Source organism: Lactuca sativa, chromosome 6 (assembly GCF_002870075.4).
Source record: "Lactuca sativa cultivar Salinas chromosome 6, Lsat_Salinas_v11, whole genome shotgun sequence".
Lineage (NCBI taxonomy): Eukaryota > Viridiplantae > Streptophyta > Magnoliopsida > Asterales > Asteraceae > Lactuca > Lactuca sativa.
Genome location: NC_056628.2, coordinates 27,686,345 through 27,711,996, shown reverse-complemented (window position 1 = coordinate 27,711,996; position 25,652 = coordinate 27,686,345). Strand labels below are relative to the sequence as shown.

The following is a 25,652-nucleotide window of genomic DNA, read 5'->3' as shown; positions in this document are numbered from 1 at the left end:
GTGTGTGTGTAGAATATGAAAAAACAAACAAACAAAATAAAGGCAATGGAATCCAATATTAACTTGTTTACCAACCCGCTCAACAATCAAAATTTCATTAACCGTTGGTAAACAAGTTAATATTGGATTCCATTGCCTTTATTTTGTTTGTTTGTTTTTTCATATTCTACACACACACACACACACACACACATATATATATATATATATATATATATATATATATATATATATATATATATATATATATATATGTGTGTGTGTGTGTGTGTAGAATATGAAAAAACAAACAAACAAAATAAAGGCAATGGAATCCAATATTAACTTGTTTACCAACCCGCTCAACAATCAAAATTTCATTAACCCTCTCAATCCGTCGTCAACGGTATCACATCTCTTTGGTACAATTGGTACCTATCCTCAAACCACATGTGATACCCTTCCCCTTTAAAAGGATGTAGTTTTCCCTACTAATTATCGTCTTATACATATAAAAAAAGATGTGAACGTCACATAAGATATATAACATACGAGAAAACTTCTTCATCTCTCTACATCCTTTCTCTCAAACACAAATAATTGTAAAGTACTTATGTCTTTTAGAATTTGGAATAAGCATGTATTCCAAATCGATTTATTTATGAATTATCACAAATCGGATTTCATTATACCTCAAGAAACATGGTCGAAATCACGGATTTTAAAAGGCGTTTTCATACACAATCTTAAATTATTCAAATGTTATTATTAATAATCACCTCCTAAATGTTTTGTACACAATGATCCTTCTGTAATATGAACTCTAGACTCCGGGTTTATCTTTGATACTTAAAATACAATTTGATCGACATCCAAAGATAATATATAGCCGAACATATGGTATTTAAGGTCAAAGATCAAAAGAAAGTCAAAGTTATTAGGAACTAAATTAGTGGTCAAAATTATTGACCGCGTCAAGTAAATCCAGCCCCACTACGTCTTATACTCTGCCTACCTCACACCTTCGGCCTCCCTGCGTGTGACCCCACTTTTTCATTTCCTATAAAACAACGCCTCTTCCCCTATACCTTTCAATTCATTCAACCACTCATTCATTTCTGTAACGCTAACTCCTACAACTTTTGTTTTTTTGTAGAGTTTAATCTTCTTCTTATAGATCCATGGGTGGTGTTGTTGTTCTTCATCCTCAAGATTCTTTCAACAATCATCATGATAATTTGTATTCTACTCATCAAACCATTAAAATGGTTCCTACTCATATGAAACACAATCACCCTTCTCCCACCCCTAATTTCACTGTATCCGATCGCCGGAGACAAACACCACCGAAGAAAATAGTAAGGAAGAAAGGAAGAACCACGGAGGTAGTGGCTTCTGAGAAATCGGTTAAAACAACGGAATTCTTTGCCGGATTTGCGTTTGTTGATTCACCTCCTCCGAGCTCTGTTCCTTTACCGGGTTTTTTCATGAAGAACTTTGTGGAGGCGAGGAACGATGATCCCACCACCGGTCTCCGGCGGATCCTTGGTTTGAGCCTCTCTTAGTTTCCGATTCAGGTGTTGAATACGTAACTTTAAATTCAGTTCAATTGCTCCGATTAATTTGAAGGGGCAATTGGAATTGGGTAATTAAGCAAATGGTTTTTAGTCGATTACATAATTAGTTTCAACAAATGTTTATGAGGTCTTGTTCAGATTGATAGATTGGGGAAATTGATGATAAGGTAGTTGATCTTGAAGGATTTGGATTGGGTTTCATGTTGTAAAGGATTTTGTTATGTATGTAATTAATCCTAATAGTGGTTTTAATGTATTTTGTTTTTATTGAATAGTTGGAAGTCTAATAATTAGTTTTCCAATCATTTTACGTGTTTTTAATAAAAATAATAATAAATTTTAACACTTGTCGATAATTGTAAAGTGTTGATGCGTTTTTGACATTTTTTAATACGAAATTGTGATTGCTTTTAATGGGCTCTTTTTTAAAAAGAAAGTAGATAGATCTTTTGTCGTTTAATGGGTTTATTGGTGAAAGTTTACTCCACGAATCCTCAGACTTCTCTCATGGTTTTTCAAAGTATGTAGTGTGAAGAATCAGAGAGCTCTGTGTTTGATTTTGAATTCAATTGATACATTGTGAATATCATTACAAGCAATATATGCTAAACGTACAACATGAAATCAGGAACTATAAAAGGAAAATACATATCTAAATATTAATGAGAAGATGGTGATGCACATTGATTTGTGACAGCCTGTGACCAGATTATTGTGATTGAAATAATTGGAGTTATTTCAATTTAGTTCCTGAATGGTTTTGATCGGTTGGGTTTTGGGTGTGCTTCAAGGGTTGAGACTTAACATTCCCCTGCAACATGGATGAATCTAAAGTGAGACCAATCTTGGATGAAAGTAGGTTGAAACGTGGTCGAAGCAGCAGTTTGGTGAGTAAGTCAGCTGTTTGGTGAGTAAGTCAGCTAGTTGATCCTCACCGGAGATGTAACTTGTAAGGTGCCGGATTGAACTTTTTCTCTCATAAAATAGAAATCTAAAGCTAAGTGTTTCATTTGAGAATGAAAAACAGGATTCGCCGAGTATGTTGTAGCACTTAGATTGTCATAGTATATAGTTGGTGTAATGGATTGTGTATAGCCGAGTTCAAACAGAAGAGAGGAGAGCCATTGGACCTCGGTCGTTGTGGAAGCAACGGCCCTGAATTATGCCTCAGTAGTGTTGCGTGCAAATGTACTTTGTCTCTTTGAGCTCCATGATATAGGATTTGAACCGAGATAAACGATGTAACCAATGGTACTACGGTAAACATCTTTGTCACCAGCCCAATCTACATCTGTAAATGCATGTAAATGTAATGGAGAGTCATGTCATAGGATAAGGCCTCTATGTAAAGTTCCTTGTAAAAATCTAGAAGCCTCTTTAAGGCAGTCCAATGTTGAAAAGTAGGAGCATGCATAAACCGAGACAATTTGTTGACAGTAAAACCAATGTTTGGTCTAGTGAGAAACAACTATTGTAGAGCTCCCACAAGTGTTCAATATTATGATAGAGAAGGATGTGGGTTACCGCCATGTAAAGTAAGCACATCGGAACAAGAAATCGGTGTGGAAACAGACTTGCAATCACTCATATTAGCTTTATGAAGAATGTCAATTATGTATTTCTTTTAAGAAAGGAAGATACCATGGGAGTCGGGAAGGAATTCAACACCGAGAAAGAAAGAGATAGGCCCGAGGTCCTTTAAAGAAAACTTGTGTGCGAGAAGATGAGTGAAACGATCAATATGATTTATGGATGGACCGGTAACGATGATATCATCAACGTAAACAAGGACATAAATGGGAGAGGGTCTGGTAGTGAGAAGGAATAAAGAGGGGTCAGAAATTGTAGATTTGAAACCAAGAGAAATGAGGTATGATTTTAGCTCATCGTACCATGCACGAGATGCTTGACGAAGACCATAGATGGCTTTGTTTAGTTTACAAACATGATTTGGAAAGGAGGGATCAACAAAACCTGGAGGCTATGTTGTCAATTGTGCGCTATAGCAGTTCGCGATAATCTACAATCGCTATTTTCAAGTTAGCATTTTCAAATAGCGGTGCCGCAATTAACCGCTATTTTCCGGACCCAGATAGCACCGCTATTGCCGCTTTTTCATTTTCTTTCATATTTTATGATTTGAATCAAATTTGGGCCATTTGATTAATTTGTAAATGAAAATGCAAGTTTTAGTGAGTCTGATACCAACATTTTAAATAGCCCAATAAATAACCTAATTAAAATCATTCACATACAAAGTACCTGATCACAAAAGAAAGGCGAACATAGCTTGACGAGGGCTTGAGGCTTGAGCTGCTATGATGAAGACGAACAAACCTGAGACTGCGAGGCTGCTTCTTCGGACCTAATTCCTTAATTAATCGACCACGAAACTTGAATTCGTCCTTCACTCTTCAGTCTTCAGTCTTCACCCTTCACTTCCCTTCAATCGACCTCCACAACATCGACTCCATTCTCCCTTAATCGGCTTCCAAAAGCCTAACAGGTAAAGGCCTAATGCTTTCTTTTCTAGACAGTATAGACATACAAATTGCAGTTTCAAGTTTCAACATAGTATGCGAATTAGCCACATGTATATTATTAAGTTATATGAATATTAAAAAAACCGCTATACCACCGCGAAAACCACGATTTCAAATAGCAGCCTGTGACTATTATTGAAATTTTGACCGCGATAACTGCATAGCCTGGAGGTTGGGCCATGAAGACCTCCTCGTTTAACGTGCCTTAGAGAAATGCATTGTTAATGTCAAGTTGGAGAAGGGACCAACGTTGAGAGGCAGTTATGGAAAGCACATGACAAAGGGTAGGTGGTTTAAGAACAGGGCTAAAGGTTTCACTATAGTCATGTTGGGTGAAACCTTTGGCAACTAAGCGAGCTTTGAGTCGATCAACCGACCCGTCAGGTTCATATTTAGTTCAGAAGACCCATTTGGAACCAACAAGGTTGGGAGCAAGATTGGAAGGAACTAGTGACCATGTTTGATTACGTGTTAATGCATCAAATTCCTCTTGCATGGCATGGCGCCATAATGGTTGCTTAAGTGCATGAGTAATGGTGGGCGGGTCAGGTGGAACGGAAACAATTTTGGTGTATAAAATAAAATCTAAATTGTGCTAGCGGGTGTTTGGTTTTGGTTGGTGTAAAAACCCAAATTCCAGATGTGCTATTGAAGGACTTAAAGTATAAATTAAGGAAAAGGACTCGACGAGTAGGCATGCTTACTCGCCGAGTCGGAGCGGGATTCTGTCGCGGGTTAAGTGGCCAACTCGCCGAGTTGACGGCTTGGACTCGACGAGTTGGTGCTGAAGACGGAAAACCCTAATCCCGGGGGTTGTGCCCTATATAAAACACATTATAACCCACCCTCAGCCTCTTTGCTACCCTTTTGAGATCCAGAAACCCTAATTTTTGTGTGAGACTTCATTGTTGAGGAGTTTGGAGCTTGGAAGAGGAATTTGGTGGAAAGAGCTTGAGAAATTAGAGGCTAGCATCAAGGGGCTTGTGTAGATCTTGAATCTACATCAGTTTGGGCACATCTCAGAGGTAAGGAGCCATTATCTTCATTTATTTCCTTTTTGGTTCATCCTTGGTGGTTGATTTGGAGTTCCTTAGCTTGTTTGAGATCTATTTCGAGTTTGGAGTTTAGATCTGAGGTTGCTACTCCAGAGCTAGACTTGTGATGGCCTAGAATATCATAAAGCTCCTGTCTAAGAGTTGTTGGTGAAACCCCCTAGTCCTTAACCCTAGCTCTAGTGTGTTTTGGGCCTATATCTCCTTGGTTTCACGTAAAGTTTGCAACTTTATGTAAGGGTTAGACTGTAAAAGAGTGGATCTATGGATTGGAGCCTCTGCATGGCTCAAAAATCCACTGTATGGATTGAGAACTAGAGAGACTCGGCGAGTCACATGGGTGTACTCGACGAGTTGTATGAACATGTGCATGGACTCGGCAAGTTGGAAGAACAACTCGGCGAGTCTGTTGAAGATTGCCTTGGACTCGGCGAGTCAGGTCGCAGAACCCCAATCTCTTTTGGTTAAAGCTTTGGATTAGCGAGTCAGTTGGCGACTCAGTGAGTTGGACAAGATGGAATTCCGAGATCGTTAAACTCGACGAGTCTTCGGGCAACTCGGCAAGTTGAGGCATGTTATGGGAGTTTTCTGAGTACAAGAACTCGATGAGTCGACGGGTTGAATCGGCGAGTAGAGTCAACCAGGAATATTGACTTTGACTGAGGACTTTGACTTTGACCAAGAGTTGACCAGTTTGACTTCCAAGGGTATTTTGGTAATTTTGATATTTATGGAATTGGTTTTTTGGTAGTGTTTTGTGGTGAAGTTCGTGTCGGTGGTCGGAGCAGCTTGGTCTTATCTCTTCAGTTGGCAATTGCAGGTGAGTTATCCTCACTATATCGACAGGGTCTACGGCACCAAGCCCGACCCTTTATCGGATGGAAATCTGGGTATTGTTTGTTATGTTATTGCTTTGCTAGATCTGCATCCTGGTATTTAGGATGGTGTTATGTTAGTGACCTAGTTAAGGTCGGTACCTGGTATTTAGGGTAATGCTATGTTAGTGACCTGGTTAAGGTCGGTACCCGGTATAGGGTAATGTTATGCTAGTGACCGGTTAGGTTGGAATCCTGATTAGGATGTTGATACGCTATGTGATCTGTTAGACTGTTTGTCTAGTTAAGGATTTGTTATGTGATTAATTGTTTTATGTGTACTTGGTTGTTTAACGGGGGTTGGGTTGAGGCGGGTCCTGCTTTGTGTTGTAGGCCAACATACCCAGGGTGGACCGGATATTCCGAAGGCCCAATGAGCAGTCCGGATAGGCTGAAAGTCCCAAGAGGGCGGACCAGACATGGACCAGGCCGACTGAAGGCCCGGTGTGGGCGGACCAGTCATACTGTAGACTCAGAGAGTGGACCAGGTGGATTGAAGGCCTGGTGTCGGGGGGGGGGGGGGGAATCACACTATAGACGCGATGTTCATGGCTAGACTCAGAGGTGGACTGAAGGCCCGGTGCGGGCGGACCAGTCACATAGTAGACCCGATGTGAATGGTTATTCTATTTGTGATATGTTATGAGTATGTTTATGTGTGGTTGGTATTTTAGGGGTAACTCACTAAGCTTTCAGGCTTACAGTTCAGTGTATTGTTTCAGGTACTTCAGGAGATTGTGGCAAGGCGAAGGCGTGATCGTACCGCTTCTCATGTTTTATGATTTATGTGATATGGTTATGGGGGATACTCTGATATTTAAACTATTTTGAAAACAAGATGTATGAACTTAATGGTTTTTGAATGAATTAAAATGTTTTAATTTGGCTCAAATTTTATGGGTGTTACAGTTGGTTTGGTTTTGGTTGAACTCTGGTGGTGGGTTTTGATGGTGGGGTGGATGTGGAGGAGAAGGAGAAGTGGGTGGGGGTGACAGTGGGTTTGGAGAGTTGGAATAAGGCGAGTCTTGAGAGTTGGAAGGTGACAACATATCTGTGGGCTCTGTTGGGGTGTTTTGAGAGAGTTGGGAGGTGGGTATGGTTGATGAATTTGGAATTTGGGGTGAAAGAAGTATGAGAGGATGCCATACATAAGGTTCAGGTGGAGAATGTGTTGATTTGGTGAGTTTAGTGAAAGGAAACTCATGTTCTACAAAGGTTACGTGGCCTGAAGTATAGAGTTTAGAAGTTATGGGATCAAGAGCATGGTAAGCGCTTTGAGTGGAAGAGTATCCAACAAAAATGCAAGGAATTTATTTTGGATCTAATTTGTTTGAAGAATAGGGTCGGAGCCATGGGTAGCATAAACACCCAAATCTTCGAAGTTTTGAATAGTTTGGGTGACGTTAGAAAAAACAAAAATAAGGAGAAGAATTATTTAAGGTGGGAGTAGGCATGCGGTTGATTAGATAAGCAACGGTGGTGAAAGAAAAAGGCCAAAAGGTGTCCGGTAGTTGTGCATGTGATAATAGGGCTAGATCGGTTTCGACAGTATGACGATGACGACGTTCAGCATAACCATTATGTTTCGGGGTGTGTGGCGGAGAGGTTAGGTGAGAGATACCAGAGGAAGACAGGTGAGAAGAAAGTTTTATGTATTCACCACCATTTTTGGAAAAGAAATGTTTGATTTTCCGATTAAAATAATTTTCAACAATGTTTTGAAAATGAATAAAAACTATTAAGGAGTCTGATTTTCTTTGTAAGGGGTAAAGCCAAATGTATTTTGTGAAATGATCAAACAAATATGGTGTAGTACTTGTAGTGATCATAGGATGTAATAGGGGAACTCCAAACATCAGAAAATATTAAATCTAAGGGAGCATTAGAAGACAAAGAAGATGTAAAGAAAGGTAAACGATGACTTTTATTTATATGGCACGATTTACAGGTTTCAATAGAACTAGATTTGAAGGAGACAAAGGATGATAAAAACTTAAAGACTTTATTATGCGGGTAGCCGAGTCGATGGTGTCAGGTCATGGAATCGGTCCAATGCATGGAACAAACCAGAGGTGAAAACGATTTGGAGGATTGTAGTTCATATATTCCTTGTGTTGTTGTGCCGCTGGGTAGTGGAATGTTGGAGTTCCAATCCTTGATAACAAATATAGAAGAATAGAATTGAATGAGAAAATTGTTATCAAGACATAGGCGAGATATTGAAATTATATTGCAAGATAAAGAAGGAACGCACAAGATATTTTTAAGAATTAGAGGTGTGTTGGGAGTTTTAATAACAAGAAAACTGATATGAGTGATGTTGAGACATGTACCATCACCGGTGACGAGTTCCTCAGTGCCGTCGTATGGGGTGTAGAGAGATAAGTTGTTCAAGTCATTAGTGACGTGGTGAGAGGCACCATTATCAAAAAGCCAATTGGTTGTGAAACCATTGTTTGTAGTCATCATGTGAACCTGTTTTTTGTTTCCCTGTGAACAACGATTAAATGAGGGTATAATAACACGTGGATGTGGTGTTCGGAAGACAGAACAATTTATAAGAGAATGCCCTTTTTAAATACCATTGACACTTTCCAAGAAATGGTTTAGCGCCTACAGATGGAGTAGGAAGAATTAGGAATGGCATGGAGTAGGAAGAATTAGGAATGGCAACGGGGCGGGTTCGAGACGGGGCATGGTTTTCCAAACCCGCCCCGATATTTTTCGGGTATCTTATCGGGGCACCCCATCGGGATTCGAGTTTTCCCGTTGGGTTTCGGGTATCTTATCGGGTTTACAACAATTAATAACGAAATCTTTATTCTGTTTTAGAGTACCCCGATGTCTTATAAAAAACACATGTTCTAGCTTTCCTTCTAAATTAAAACTATGACGAATCACTTTAATAAAATAAACTGGACGTTATATTAAAAAATTATTTGATTTAAGTTTGTGTAATACGTTAAAACATAAAAAAATGATCATTCACACCAGATTGTTAATAACTAAAATGATTGTTCAGAGTAAGTATTTTTTATTTTTAAATGTGTGCAATTAATATCAAAAGGATTCGAACATTATATATATATATATATATATATATATATATATATATATATATATATATATATATATATATATATATCATCGGGGCGGGGCGAGGATAAACCACTCCCTTTGCTCCGAACCCGATAACAACCCGTTACCCGAACCGAAATGATCAGGTTTCGGGTTTCCCCGTCGGGTAGATTGAGGAGACGGTAATGTCTTTGATGGATTGTTTAAGTCGATGTTCCAACTGTTTGATGTGACCGAGACTTGGAAAGGCATAGGTCTTGGCTAGAATTTCCTTGGCATCATGAGATGAAGATGTGTTGGTGATCAATGGAACAATTAAAGGGGATAAGCTTCCAACTATAGCTCCATAGAGCAATCGGTCCGGACGAAACCATCGAAACCATTGAGCAAAATCTTTGTGTGGTACAAGAACACCATCGGTGCCAACGGTGGGTTGAGGAGACGGTAATGTCTTGTCTATGTATTTGTATAAATCAAGACTGTAGAGATAGGCATGTGCTTGAGTTTTCCAAGAAAGGTAATTAGAGGAGGTGAGTTTTAGGGTTGGTGGAAGCTTAACGATGATCAAATCCTTCATGGAAGAATTGATGGTAAGAAAGTTTGAGTCAGACATGCTTCGTGGCGATGATAAGGTCGTTCTGGAGATTAATAGTGTATTTGATGAAGAGGTTTTTGTAGGAGGATTTGATTCGAGCTCTGATACCATGTGAAGAACCAGAGAGCTCTGTGTTTGATTTTGAATTCAATAGATACATTGTGAATATCGATACAAGCAATATATAATTATATACTAAATGTACAACTTGAAATTAGGAACTATAAAAGGAAAATACATCTCTAAATATCTCTCAATATTAATGAGAAGATTGTGATGCCCATTATTGTGATTGAAATAATTGGAGTTATTTCAATTTAGTCCCTAAATGGTTTTGATCGTGGGTTTTGGGTGTGCTTCAAGGGTTGAGACTTAACATGTAGATTGTAATATCGTCGTCCTCATTAACATCTAAAAACTCCTTAAACCCAATTTATTTAACCCTCAATTTAATTTGAATCTTCTCCCTCAACCACCATGAGTCTCTATGTTCCTTAGCCTTTCGTTAAGGTAATGTTAGTGTCACTGGACATTTTAGGTAATTGGATAATAAGGTCATGTTTGTGCATCATGCACAATTGGATAATCATCTATCTCTCTTCCTATCTCACAATTAAAGTCATTCCCCCTAATATCAACAACTAGTCCTCGGGAAATGCTTCTTACTAAATCGTCTTACGCATCCCAAAACTCCTCTACTTTCCCTCCACCCTAGGGAACCAATTTCACTATCATCACATGTCCTCAATCTATCATCCTCATGAACCCTACATTTGTCTATAAAAACAGGAACCCAACACCCCATTGAAAAGCAAACTATAAGGTACTTGGTACAGAGAAACTGCCACATGGATGCACTAGATATATAAACAAAAAATTACAATGCCAATTTAAATAGTACTTTTAAAAAAATTGACTATTGTATTTCAATCAAAGTTTGCTCAAAACTAAAAGTAAATTAGGGTTTTAGTAAATATACATTTCCAAAAGACTGTAATTCTATGAACTCCACAAAAATTAACCAACTATCCATTAATATAAACTAATCCTAACTATAATATATGACTAATCCGCAAACAATGTGTTAACAAATACTTAAACCAGATACCTACAGTTATGGATTTAACAAATTTCTTTTCAAAAAACCAGGCAATGGAACTGAACTCGGAGGAGGTGAATCGGAGAATATAAAACCTGCAAAACATTCACTCATCTTCTTCATCTGCTTCGACACATCGGGTCCCATAATTGATGGAGCAATCCTATTATTCTCCTGTTTTCTCCGACCACTCATCACAACTTTCGAAGCTTCTCGATCGGCAACCAAATCCTTTCCTCCGGCGACGGAAGCTACGCCGGTGAAGTCCTCACGACTATTCACATCTTTCAAAATTCTCGACGAGTCATTCAAAACTTCACCGCGTTTCAGTATCGTAACCTGTCCCATGACAAGGTTTTTAGACGGCGCCTCCGTTTTCCTGTCATTCTTCTTACGTATTTGTGTTCGTCTCCGGCTGTCTGGAACTGTGAAATTTGGGGTTTGAGAACGGGGATTCATGAAATTAGTCTTGAATTCAATCGTTCGATGAGATCTCATTGATGTAGGCATCGAATAATTCTTGTGTAGGGAACAAATTATCAGGATGATTTCTTGAACAAGCGTGAGGATGACGAATAAAATCCACACCCATGTATCTAGCTCACAAGAGCCTGTAAATATTGAAACGAAAAGGGATGAAAACAAACAGAAAAAAGTGGAGAGAATAAAGTCGGCTGTAAAAAGATGAGGTTACAGTGGGACAGACGATGATTTTATAGTTAAATAGAGGCGGTGGCCGCCTAGGACGGTAGTCGGTGGGATAGAGTTATATGTCGGCAATTCCCGGAGAATTCTTGGTCAACAAGTAATGTGGAATACACGTATATATTTTCAAGAATAAATTGTAAAACTGATCCATATAGTTTTGATAAAAGTTGTAGTTTTACTTTAATTTTCAAAATATTAATAAAATACATCCTTATGATTTTTAAATATTTTTATTATTATGAAGTTTATTTTATTTTTTTAGTTTATTATATTTAATATATATATATATATATATATATATATATATATATATATATATATATATATATATATATATATATATATATATATAGAAACGGTTAGTTTAATAATTTGGACCCATCTCATCGGCCCATACCACTCCCAAGTCCAAGTGTCCCACCGCTTCTTTTTATTTTGTCCTTCTTCATTCTTCTGGACCCATTCACTGTCTTAAGCCCGTTGTCACCAAATATTATGTTTACATGCTTAATCCTTTTTTTTTTCTTGTCCACTTTGAGAGGAGAAGTTATCAAATAAATATTTTAACTACGGTTTATTTATAATGCTAATCTATATATGAACATTTATGATCATACATAAAAGATTATTAGACATTTAATAAATAATATTTATATAAGATAAGAGTATTACAGAGAAGGATCTATGTTGTTGCACGAGTAATCCGTGTGACCCTTTAAATTTTGTCTAGAAGTACATATTTTTCGTAAACTTTTTTTGTATTGTTGTGCTACCCCGATTAAAAATATGGGCTACGCTATATTATAAATCTAAAATATTTAAAGTTCAAATGTAATAGTCAATTCTTCTAAAATAGCCCAAAATATATATGTCCGGTCATTTAATGATAAGAATAACCCAATTCAAATCGTGTACCAATTTATCAAGAAAAATGACGTGGGAAACAAAATAGAAGGCTCGATCGAACCCCCTAATGCCTTCGCCCTTCTGCTCAACCCTTATCATCGTTCACAATCGTTGCATTAGTAGGGTCTGTCGGCGAACAATGAACCTAGTTAATTTACTTTATCAATTGTCCAAAGAGAACATGATTGACAAGTGAGCGTTTTATTTGCATTACTTTACTACCGGATGATTGTGTTGTTGAAATCTCATGAGGATAGGGGAGTCATCTTTTACATATATCTCACGTAAAAGACACCACCACTCACAAAAGATTGGAGTTCATTGTTATTATCGGGTCTCTGAAACTCAAGCCATTATGAAGTAGTTGTTGGTCTAGTGAAAATTTGATCAGCTCCTATGTTGCTTGACCTCGTGGTGTTATTGCTTTCTTTGTTTGTTGTTTGTTGCTTCTTTTTTTAGTTGTTTTAACTATCCATGGCTCCATGTCTGGTCCTTGTTGATTTGTATTATGCCCAAACTTCACACTACCTTGTTTTGTTCATTTCATTAATATATTGCCGTTTAAAAAAAAACTTTATTATCATCTAAGTCTCTTGTTTACTTTTAATTAATTGGCTCAATTTAGCTTTACTTTATCAATTATGGTATTTTCTTGTTTATCTTTAACCATGATGGGAATAATAGGGTCATAGGAATTAAGAAACTAGACAAATAATACACATACATGACATAACACACATACGCGCGCGCACACACAGACACACACACACACACACACACACACACACACACACATATATATATATATATATATATATATATATATATATATATATAGTTTTTATATTATATCTCACAAACCTTTTTGGAGGAAAATCAAACTAAAAACAATAACTAAAATATACCAAATTTTTTATATTTTTTTTCTTTATTATCTATCATATTTATAAGAGATTTTGGCATTATGTTAGATTGTTGAAACTTGAAAAAATAAAAATTAACGAATAGTGATTATGTTTGTTTAATTAGGGATTTAGGGTTAACACTTGATAGTTAGCGATTATTTGTATTTGAAACTTGAAATCAAGTTTATAGTTGAAATATTTCGATTGTAGGGTTCTATTAAAAAATTTTATAAAAGAAAAATACATGTGTAACATCCCGACTCCTAGGTATAAATTTTAAAGCTTTTAAACTCACATGACAGAACCTACTCAACGAGTTGGTTGCCCGCAACTCGTCATGTAGAGATTGATCAAGCCGCGTGGATTTTAGAATCTACTCGACGAGTTGGAGGACCCAACTCGACGAGTAAAGGTTGTGCATGGAAGCCCTCATTTTTAGGGTTTGCACTCTATTTAAAGGACCTTAAGTCCTTTCCCCCAGCCACCCTTGCCACCTGTTAGGTGCATTTCATGCATTCATTTTGTAGTTTTAATCCATAAAAGTGCATTGCATTTAGGTTTAAACTCATGCATTTTGCATATTTTTCGGGATTTTTCATGATGCAATTCCATTCACACGCTTTTGTGATATTTCAGGGACTTTTGAAGGTAGAATCTTAGTTGGGGTGATGAATAAGAGATATGGACGAAGTTTCGGGACTATTAGAGCATCGTGGAGGAAGTTATGAAGAAAATGAAGATTTTGGCTTTATAGGAGTTTACACGACCGTGTAAATGTAAACCTTGAGTTTACACGGGCCGTGTAAACGCATACTCTTTGGCAATGTACTTCGAAGACTTGGCCGATTTGAGCATTCTACTATTTTGTATTTACACGGTCGTGTAAATGATCAGTTATAGTTTACACGGGCCGTGTAAACATGTCGTCAGTTTTAAAACAGTTTCATCCTTTGCAAAAGAGAGACGTCTAATTCTAGAGGAAGTCAAGTCGTATTTTGGGAGAAGAGAAAGGATTTTGGGAGATTTTGGAAGTGGATTAAAATTTGGAAACACTTTAATTTGCATTTTGTAAGTCAAATTGAGGATACAAACTTGTTTAATTTGTAGTTTAATTTAGACATGTGTGGCTAATTTGTTGTTTGATTTGATCTTAATTATGTGTTTGATTGGTTCTCTTTTTCACTTAATCATTGAATTAGGGTTCTTATCAATCTAGTTAATCAAATTATAAAATTTGTATATGTTTTATGATTTGATGTTAGTAACATGCACTTGATTGGTTGTATTTAGATCAAAATAAGTGTAATCAAAGATTAAATGTTCATAATCCCAAGCTTAAGAGGAATGTTAAACATTGTTGGTAATTGTTGCAAGAACTCAATGTCATTTAATGATTTGATGCAAGAACTTATTTGAATTGAATCAATTAAATGAAGTTTTATTTGAAGAACATGTTTTGAATAAAACACTTTTGTCAACTTAGATATTAGAGTTTATTAATATCTAAATTACCAACCTAGATTAAACATGAGTTATAACTATATTACATCTTTCGACATAATACATATATAGGAATCAGAATCAAAAATGTATTTCTTTTACTGAATTTTGTTTTCAATCTTATTTCTTTATGAATTTCAATTTTAGTTTAAACATAATCCTCCATTTTAATATTGTTTGTATAATGTGTGAGAATATGGCTAAATAAGGAGTCCCGTATTCCTGTGGACCGACCCTGCTTACTCTATACTATCTTTAGTGTATGAAGCAGCAATGATTTGAGTTTTATTGTTATTATTTTGTCCCATTATTTTTTGGTTTGACAACCAAACACCATTTTCACATCCATAGAGCAAACCCTAAGCGAACTAAACCCTATTTGAGTGTGTGTGAGGCTAAAGTGTGTGTTTGGTGCATTTCTTGAAAAAGGATTGAAGATTTAGAGGCTTGGAACGAGAGGAAGTTTGAAGATCCAACATCTACATCGTGTTGGCATCCATTTAGAGGTAAAAAGTCTTTACCTTGGATTTTCATTCCTTAGATCTTTTCTTATACAAGTTTATGGGCATTTTGGTGCAAAATGGAGTCACTTTCGGGTTTGGCTTGTCATAAGAACATGGCTTCAAATCTGGACTCCTCTAGGCCCTCTTTGACATAAAGACTCAAGCTTTATGAAGCTTTGGCCCTTCTCCATGCCCTAAACTTCTCCTTAGACTTAGTTTCGGTGTTTTAAGCCTTTTGAGACTTTACATGCACGTAAAGTTAGCAACTTTACTTGGTAACTTCACCCTAGAAAGCCAGATCTGGAGTTTGGATGAACTCGACTGGAATGAGGTGAATGCGAAATGGCTGAAGGAACTCGACGATTTGGATAAGGGTTTCCCGCTTTCTAGATTCTATATGAACTTAGGGAGTTAGAAAGGTGACTCGACGAGTTGGTTAGGGTTTTCCCGATACTCTAGATGTTGCATGGACTCAACGAGTTACTTGGTAACTCGGCGAGTTAACTGGGGTTTTCGCGACTTTATGAGTTCTGAAGGAACTCGACGAGTCTGTAAGTTACACTCGATGAGTTGGGTCAACATGGAGTGTTGACCTTGACCGATTGACTTTGACTTGGACAAAGGGTTGACCAGTTTTACTTCTGAGGGTATTTTGGTAATTTGGGAATTTATGGAATTGGATCAATGGTGGTTGTAGGTGTCAGTGTTTGGAGCCGTGTTTTCAAGAGTTGATATTTCAGTTCCGATCAACATTGTGAGGTGAGTTGTCCCCACTATACTAACAAGGTCGAAGGCACCAATGTCGGCCCTTATTGGATTGTTATCCTGGTTATTGCATGATGATATGCTCAGTGACCTATTAGGTCAATATTGTGGTAGATAGGATGATTATATGTTAGTGACTTGCTAGGTCGGTATCCTAGTATATAGTATGATGTTATGACTCGTGATCTATTAGATCGGTCTGACTGTTTGTACATGCTAGCTAGCTTATGATATCTATGTGTTGATTGTGTATGTGGGGTTGGGTTGAGGCAGACTTGCTTTGTGCTGAAGGCCAACAAACCCAGGGCAAACCGGAAAGACTGCAGACCCATTAGGGCATATCAGTTAGGCCGAAGGCCCGGAGAACGGTCCAGACATGTTGAAGGCTCGGGTGGGCAGACCAGACATGTTGAAGGTTCTGAGAGTGGGCTAGATAGACTACAGGCCCGGTGAGGGCAAACCACTCTACTGTAGACTCTATATGCATGTTGTTTTTTTGATATGATATGGTTATGATTTGTATGGCGTTGGTATTTTGGGGGAACTCACTAACCTTCGAGTTTACAGTTTGGATTTTGTTTCAGGTACTTCGGATGATCGCGGAGAGGCGAAGGCTTGATCGTGCACCTCCTCACATTTTATGTTTTGATTTCTGGGATACTCTGATATGATACTATTTTGAAAACATTTTGTAAATAATAATGGTTTTGAATTCTTGAAAAAGTTTTTAATTTTCATGAATTTTTATGGATGTTACAAGATGACAATGGTGAAGGAACTTCCAAAAGAAATATGCATAATGAAAGTCCATAAGTTCCACACCCTAATGAATCTAATATAAAACAAGAAGTTCCATAAGAGCCACAACCTAATGAACCTACTCAAAGATCACAAGTTCTACAAGGACCACAACCTAGTGAACCTAGTCTAATACCACAAGTGCAAAAAAACTTTTGATTTGAATGATCTTCCTTCAGACCCGAGAGATAGGACAGAAATTACATCTTATCATCATAATCAAAGAGATGAAATAGGGAGGGCATATTTGACTAAAGGACCTTGTCAACCAAAGGGGCATACTTTTGAATCAAAATTAGTTGGTAAGAAGCTAAGACGTTTTGTTGTGGAATGTTTTGTTGAATTTCCATGGTTAGAGTATAGCATTAAAAAGAAGAAGGAATATTGTTTGTGTTGCTACTTGTTTGGAGACATGGAAGGGGAACAAGGTGGAAGAGATACCTTTACAACCGAAGGCTTTAACACTTGGAGTAAAAAATCATTCCAAAAACATATGGGTAATTTTCAAACTTATCATCAAGGTTGCAGAAATCGGGATTAATCGTATATTAGTCGTTTGGCTTTCTCCAACTAACTAGGATTAGAGGTGCTTGACGAAAAATTGGGATTCATCAGTCAACAAAAAAAAAGTCATTAAAAAGAAACAAAACAAAAAAAACAACTTTTTTTTACTCCAAAATTTCCAATATTATACCAAATTGTTCATATTTTTGTATTTTTCAAATAACAAATTTTCTTATTTTCTAATTTTAAAGTACTTGTTTTTCTTAGGATATATTAATCTTTGATTAATTTTAATATTTTATTAATAATCTATGGTCTCCGATTAATCTCCGCCAAGACCGACTAATCTCTTAACCCAAGTCGACCTTCGAGGTACCATCAAATGATTTTTACAATCTCGGTTATCACTAAAAGACACAATAAAAGTGTGATTTGTTGTTGAGAAAAAACCAATCTATTAGTGAAGCCCTTCATAAGCAAACGAAACTTGAGAAAAGTAATAATGAAATTCGATTACGTGCTACAATTCATACTTGTAGAACCAATATGAATAATCAACATCATTTTAAAGTGGTTATTTTTAACACAGTTTTGGATATACAAATTCAAGAATTTAGGGATCGTTTTAGTGAAGTTGGCATGAAACTAATAGAGAACATGGCGGCTTTGAGTCCTTGTGACTCATTTTCTAGTTTTGATAAAGCAATGTTGTTGATGCTAAGCGAGATATACAAAAATGGTTTTGACGATTCAGAAAGGGTGCATCTTAATAGGTAGCTTGATATCTATTATCACTCTTTGCTCCATGATGAGAAATTTGTCAACTTGAACGAAATTGCGGATCTCTCTCATTTTTTGGTGGAAACAGGGAAACATCTCTCTTTTCCTTTGGTTTATAGATTATTAAAACTAATTTTGGTTTTTCCCATCACAACCGCAACCGTTGAACGGTGTTTTTCTTGAATGAAATTGTTGAAAATTGATTAGCGTAACAAAATAGGTGACGATTTTGTGAATAATGTTTTAATTAGTAGTATAGAGAAGGAAGCACTTGAGAATGTAAAAACTGAAAAATATTATTACTCGCTTTCGGAAAATGAAAGAGAGAAGATGTGAACCTTAAAATGTAACTTTTACACCTTTTTATGTCTAATGAAATGACGGTTGTGAGTGATGATAAGTCTTTCCAAATCATGTCTCTTATTAGTGACCATAATTGTGCAAAGAATTTCAAATTTGGATCACTTGTCACGTATAAATGGATAGGTACCCACTTTACCCAAAAATATTTTAACAATCAAAAGATGAGTGCCAGATTACTTAGAGATGAGGTGAAACCCACTTTTGGCATTGTTGTGAGTATGATTCAGTGTAGGAGAGCCAAGAAGTATGCATTGAGTTTAGCTGAAGGCACGGGTGTAGAAAATTATGCTAGAATATGGTCTTACGGTGAGGAGATCAAAAGATCAAATCCTGGATCTACTGTTAAAATTTTTGTGGATGCAATGCATGATGGTACTTCAACAAGATTTACATATGCTTTGGTGCAGTCAAAGAGGGGTGGAGGGGAGGGTGTAGAAGGATCATTAACTTGGATGGTTGTTTCATGAAATTTTTTTGTCAAGGTGGGTTGCTTTGTGTTGTTGGTAGGGATGCTAACAATGGAATATTCCTAATTGTTTGGGCAGTTGTATCTGTGGAAAACAAGGAGAATTGAAAATGGTTCATTGAAAATCTTTTAGAAGATTTGCAGTGTTAGAATGAAGGAAGTGGTTTGGTTTTAATTTATGATCAACACAAGGTATGTTTCTAAAATATTAAACATAATATTATAAATATTTACATTTCTTACTTCACCTATTCCTGGTACATATACAGGGTTTGGTTGAGGCAATCAAATAAGTATTCCCAGCCGCAAATATATATATATATATATATATATATATATATATATATATATATATATATATATATATATATATATATATATGCCAATTTTAGAAAGAAGTTTTAACACCCCCACAACAACAATAGCAAAAACCCCAACAACCCATTTGACTTTGTTGCACTTGTTTTTACCCAAGACGATGTTGACATATGACGGTTGTAGTGAACACAAATGCTTCTTCAGATCAACAACCATGTTAGACAGATCGAGCTGACCTGCCCTAACATCATCGACTTCATGGTTTAGGGCGTCCAAGTCTCTAGTGATGTTGCGGTTTAGTTCACGAAGGTCGTTTGCAATCTCTTCCCTCACAAGCGACACCTCCAACAGTGTCTACATCAGATTGATCGCCATATCTTCATTGGTGACTCCGTTGGAGACATTTCCAGCCATGTGTCTACTGTAGTTGGGTGACCAACTATGATTTGGAGATGATCGTAATGGCATGCTTTTGGCGATTGATATTGAAGTTAAGGTAACCAGGTTTCGAATTATGCCATTTTAGGGCACAATCTTCAACTTTTATACGGAGGCAGGGGGGACAATGCAAACGTGGCCTCTACGTTTCATATTCCAAAACGACGTCGTTTGGGTCATTGGACGTAAATACAATTTGGCCATGTCATCAATGATGTGTCAAATTGGGATGATGTGGTATGGTTACCAAGTATAATAAGTAATAAGGACTAAATTGCTAGGTTGCAACGCACTTTGTTCCCTCATAAAGCCACTTAAAAAGTTAAGTGACTAAAAGGGTAAACTCTAAAAGTTCATAGATCGTATGTGTCATTTTCCCATTGAAACATCAAGCGAGCATTCTCCCACGTAATAAATCAAAACACAATTGCTTGCCTTGTTCAACTTAGAAATCGTATGTGTGTGACTTCTTCCAACTTTCTAATCATATTTCGTAATCTGTTTCTCTATTTTTAGTAAATGATAAATACACTTACTTACTTCATGTGTACATATGGATTCCATGGAGTCGCTTTCTTTCTTGTAACATGGATCGTGTGTCTTTCTTTTGCTTCCTTACAAATACATGATGCATATATTGCAAATAATAATAATAATAAATACATAAATAAATAAATAAAAATCTGGTTTTTATGTTTTAAAATTTGATTTTTGCATAGAAATCAAATAATTATTTTCGTAGCTTTAGATTGTGAATCCTATATCTGAAATTCCTTTTGTTCATCTTATATATTTTCTTTATTTCGAATTTTGGATCAACCTAATATCTTAAGGATTGTTTCCTTTTCTAGTTTCTCTAAAAAGTTAATTTTTTCTTTTCATACTTTTTGTCCCCAAATGGTACTTTTGGAAGTTTGATGTCGGACTTTTAAAGGTTTTGAAATGCAAAACTTTTGTTACATTTTCGTGAAATAATGACTTTTGAGTCAAAAAAACTTGATTTTTTTTCTCATTTTCCGTGAAACATAACCAATTGTCTTAAAAAAAATAAATCCATTTTCATATTTTTATTCTTTTCCTCTTTTTCAAAATGTAACCATTCTTTTATTGTCAATCACTTCCCAATGTACACAAAATAAGCACTAGACATATTTTCTATTTTGCTTAATAAGTTATTAACTTCTTTTGGTTTTGATCATTATTCTATTATAATGGCAATCTTATTGAATTTGTGGTTTATTTTACAATATTTTAATGGTTACAAATATGTCATTAAATATTGTATATTATTAATGCATAAAAACTTCACGATTTTATCTATCAGTTTCACAATACATTTATATAAATTTTTGGTTTTTTTATTTTATAAACCTTGCTAATATATGTTTTCATTGAACTATTGCATTTTGATTATCCTGAATGAAATCATTTATTACTATGAAAGTAAATAAATAGATTTATTTTTATTATCTATATATTATATTTAATCAGACAACGTGGATTATTTTGAATATTTTCTAAACCAAATGGCATAATAAACAAATGAATTGGCCAACCATAAGTGACAACCACATTTAAAATATATGTATTTACAAAATTTATTTAATTGAAAAGATATTAATCATATACTATTATTAATAATATTTTGTCATTATATTAAATTTTGTAAATATCATCAAGAAATTGGGGAAAGGAGTTATCCCATTATTACCCTTTTTCTTTCTTTCTTTCTTCTTTTTTTCTTTTTCAAGTATCTCCTGTCCTTTCTCTAAGTATCTTATTCTATCGAACAAAGTTACACAGCAGACTGTCTCCTCGTCACTAACAACTTTTCTGCAACAAAATTCTTCACATCCATGGCTGCTTCTCTGTAAATCCTCACATTACCCACTAACAAATCTTCGTTTTTTCAACACGTACACCTTACAAGATCCGTAAACGATTCAAATTACGAAGAAAAAGTATGAAAATTTTGGTGGGTTTTCTGTTTAATTTGATTTTGAATCTTCAAATTACCACCATTGATGCCAGACCCACCAGGTTAATATTACTTTCTGATATCTCTGTTCATGAATCTTCACCTGCTGCTGCTCCCATCTCTTCAATGGCGGATCTCCCTCCCGGTACTCTCTCTCTCTTATCCATTTTTATTTGTATGTGATTCCACTGAGCTTTGTTTTATAGGGTTACGAACAATTTACTTCGAAATTTGAAATTTTTTAAATCTTTAGCAAAGATTATGTTGCTAAGTTCGACAAATTTTATCAGGAACTCATACGGATATCCAAATCCACCAAAATTCAAACAAAAAGCTTGTTATAGGACTCGTTTCTGCATCTTCTCTGATAGGAATCGTCTTATTGCCCTTAACCTGTTTGTGGATATGCCGCAGAAAGAAACTATACAAATCAGCCAAAATCAACTCCAGAAGATTAGGTAACATGATTATTTCCAATCGATTTCTAGCTTTCCTGCTACATTTCTCCAAATTCTCACCTTTTTTTTGTGTAGATTCTTTAAAAGGGCTTCCATTGACTTCATTCATCGGTAGAACAAATACCACTTTCAACACCCAAAAGACATCCGTAACTACAATGGATTACAACATATTACAATCAGCAACAAAGAATTTTCAAGAAAGTGAAATTATAGGTGAAGGAGGATTCGGATGCGTCTATAAAGCTCAACTCAATGATAACTTATTAGTTGCTATCAAGAAACTCGACAACAAAACTCAAAACTCAATCAAAGAATTCCAGGTTTTTTTCAATACCCATTAAAGATCTTCATCTTCATGACGTTAAAGATTCTTTTTTTCAGAATTTGTGATCTGGGTTTTGCAGACAGAAATCGATATATTGAGTAAAATTCAACATCCAAACATAATTACTTTATTGGGATATTGTGTTCATGATGAAACAAAGCTACTTGTTTATGAATTAATGCAAAATGGTTCTTTAGAATCCCAATTACATGGTGAGTGACTTTTTGATCTTTTTCAATCATATATCTTACCTAATACACATTAAAGTTTGTATCTTTTTTGTACCAAAAATTTAATGCAAAAAAATGGTTATAACTTATAGGGCCTTCTTGTGGATCCAATTTAACATGGCATTGCCGGATGAAAATTGCCCTAGATATAGCAAGGTGAGCTTTTAATGTCTTAATATTAATGACATCATCTTTTTTTTAAAAAAAAAAACTTATTTTCGGGTTTTTATTTTTATTTTTTGTTAGAGGTTTGGAATATTTACATGAACGTTGCAAACCATCGGTGATTCATAGAGATCTTAAATCATCTAATATACTTTTGGATTCAAGCTTCAATGCCAAGGTACTAGTAATTGAATTTAATGTGTGTGTATATGTATATATATAAAGTTTAAATATATATATATATATATATATATATATATATATATATTTAATTTTATAATAATTGTTGGTTATTTTGTTGTAAAGCTTTCGGATTTTGGTCTTGCGGTTATGGAAGGGGCTACTAGCAAAAACATTAAGCTTTCGGGGACATTGGGTTATGTGGCTCCCGAATATCTTTTAGATGGTATGATTGATTAAATATGATTATAAAATTTATATTATCATTGAAATAATAATACATTTCTTGAATAAATTGATGGGAAAATTATAATATTTTGAGCGGCTAATACTTTATTTTTTCCAATCAAAGGATAACAGTTTCATACATTTTCCAATTTAACCATTTTGACCTGACATTATGTGACATGACAAGTTAAAATGGTTAATTTGAAAAAATATTTTTTGGTTTGATAACTAATTAGAAAAAAAAATTAGTATAAGTGGTTAAACTACAAAACTGTCTAAAATATAAAGGTTTATTTGTAATTTAGCGTAATTTGATTTATAAGATTATAAGTAGTTGAGTATACTTTTTGACCATTTTAACATGCTTCATTTTAATCAATTTTTTTAAAATTTTACAAGGGAAATTGACGGATAAAAGTGACGTTTATGCATATGGAGTTGTACTTTTGGAGCTTCTACTCGGAAGAAGGCATCTTGAAAAATTAACATCATCAAAGTGCGAATCTATTGTCACTTGGGTTAGTTTCTTTTTTTTTTTAATTAATTTTTGTGAATTTGACTTTATTTTTATTGTTATGAAATCATTGAAATGGATTTTTTTTTTGGTTTGATGAATTTGTAGGCTATGCCACAACTAATGGACAGATCAAAGCTTCCAAGTGTGATAGATCCTGTGATTAGAGATAAAATGGATCTTAAACACCTTTATCAAGTAAGTAATTACCATGTATGGTACAACTCTTTTTTCCTAGAGTACAAGTCATTAATGCATGATGGTTAACTAAAAAAAATGAAAATATGGTGGTGTTTAGGTGGCTGCGGTGGCGGTGTTATGTGTTCAATCGGAACCGAGTTACCGTCCATTGATAACCGATGTTTTACATTCTTTGGTTCCTCTTGTCCCTGTTGAACTTGGAGGGACACTGAGAGTTGCTGAAACTGCGGTTGTAACATGATACTGATAAAATACAACCTTGTTTTCTTTTCTTACCTAGTGAAGAAGAAATAGATTTAAAAAATGTTTTTTTTTTCTTAGCTCATACTTGTGTTCTTGTAATTATATCCGTTGTGTTATTTTTTTTGGGAAATTTTGAGCACTAATTGTAGACGTGGGACAAGAATATGAAGACAAAACAATTTGATTAATTAATTGACAAACAATAAATTTATTAATTTTTTGCTAGCAATCGACGTGTGATGATATAATATAATGGTATGACATTTGATGGGGTCCATATTATTATAAGAAGTAGTTGGGAAAAATGGTTGATCAAATAGTATCATGTTGTATGTCACAAAAGATCTCAATCCAACCTAATTTGATATAAATATCATAAATTAGTAACAAGATAATGAAAAAAAAGCTAAAAAGGTTAAGAAAAGATAAGTGTCAATTGAGCTAATGAGCTAATGACAAATACAGCTAAATGGTGTATACATATTACTATGGACTTCAAAAAATGGTAATCACATTTCAATATTTTGAAATTGGTATTTATTGGATTAATAGCAATATACAACTTTAATTCTACATTTAAGCCAATATTAAAAACTAATATGCATGTATTTGAATTAATCAACTTCATCATAAACTAGGGACTATGTTTGTCGTGTATAAATTAGTTTACCAATTATAAAACCCATATACTATATAAGTTTATTAAAAAAATGAAGATCTAAAATTTAGAAAGTTTGAATTTATAAGAAAAAAAATATATTTAACTATTAAAATTGAAATGCTTATTTTTCTTTTAAATTTAAATAAATAAACAATTAAAATAATTGGAATCAATTTAAAATTTTAAAAATTACGAGGAAAATTACATTAATAAATTTGATATATATTTATTATTATATTTATAATATTTATATATTATATGAAATTTAACAAAATAGAAAAAAAATCTACAATTTGAAATTAATATAATTTAATCTAAAATTACCATAAAATAACATGTCATTAATACATGAGAGAATGACAAATAACAGAAATTGTTTTTATTTATTATAATATATTTTTAAGTTTATTACAAATAATATTTAATGAGATCTGTAAAGTTATTTACAACCTAGCTTTTAAAAAAAAAAATTTGATATAGCTTATTGCTAAGCTTATGAGGTATTTCCACAAGTTTTACACATATACCCTTATAATCTTATATATCAAAATATCATTAAATATAATTTTACATTTATCATCTTGCTTATCAGCTAATTTTACCAAACACCATTACTATATCGATTACTAGCTAGCTTGTTAAGCAAAAGCTAGTTTGCAAAACACACTTTATCATCAAGTTTATCAATTACCAACTAATTCATCATACAAAAGT

General features: G+C 34.8%; 3 protein-coding genes across 3 annotated transcripts; 2 read left to right on the top strand and 1 right to left on the bottom strand.

The window, feature by feature from the left end:
- Positions 1-1,160: 1,160 nt before the first annotated feature.
- On the top strand, positions 1,161-1,544 carry LOC111895206 (uncharacterized). Its single transcript, XM_023891307.1, has one exon. It carries the CDS (start codon positions 1,161-1,163, stop codon positions 1,542-1,544), a length of 384 nt encoding a protein of 127 aa, XP_023747075.1.
- A 9,053-nt stretch (positions 1,545-10,597) lies between these two features.
- Positions 10,598-11,496, bottom strand: LOC111895224 (uncharacterized). Its single transcript, XM_023891328.3, has one exon. It carries the CDS (start codon positions 11,306-11,308, stop codon positions 10,814-10,816), a length of 495 nt encoding a protein of 164 aa, XP_023747096.1. The 5' UTR covers positions 11,309-11,496; the 3' UTR covers positions 10,598-10,813.
- A 9,958-nt stretch (positions 11,497-21,454) lies between these two features.
- On the top strand, positions 21,455-24,492 carry LOC111895217 (probable receptor-like protein kinase At1g80640). The gene is made up of 10 exons (XM_023891319.3): positions 21,455-21,875; positions 22,021-22,188; positions 22,264-22,511; positions 22,596-22,728; positions 22,839-22,902; positions 22,993-23,089; positions 23,218-23,317; positions 23,719-23,837; positions 23,942-24,031; positions 24,132-24,492. The coding sequence occupies exons 1-10, from the start codon at positions 21,716-21,718 to the stop codon at positions 24,273-24,275; spliced, it is 1,323 nt and encodes a 440-aa protein (XP_023747087.1). The 5' UTR covers positions 21,455-21,715; the 3' UTR covers positions 24,276-24,492.
- The last annotated feature ends 1,160 nt before the right edge of the window (positions 24,493-25,652 follow it).

Coding starts and splice junctions, on each gene's coding strand:
- LOC111895206 (XM_023891307.1), top strand. CDS start 1,161: ATGGGTGGTGTTGTTGTTCTTCATCCTCAAGATTCTTTCAACAATCAT.
- LOC111895224 (XM_023891328.3), bottom strand. CDS start 11,308: ATGCCTACATCAATGAGATCTCATCGAACGATTGAATTCAAGACTAAT.
- LOC111895217 (XM_023891319.3), top strand. CDS start 21,716: ATGAAAATTTTGGTGGGTTTTCTGTTTAATTTGATTTTGAATCTTCAA. Junction 23,318..23,718: donor TCCCGAATATCTTTTAGATG/GTATGATTGATT, acceptor AAATTTTACAAG/GGAAATTGACGGATAAAAGT. Junction 23,838..23,941: donor GCGAATCTATTGTCACTTGG/GTTAGTTTCTTT, acceptor ATGAATTTGTAG/GCTATGCCACAACTAATGGA.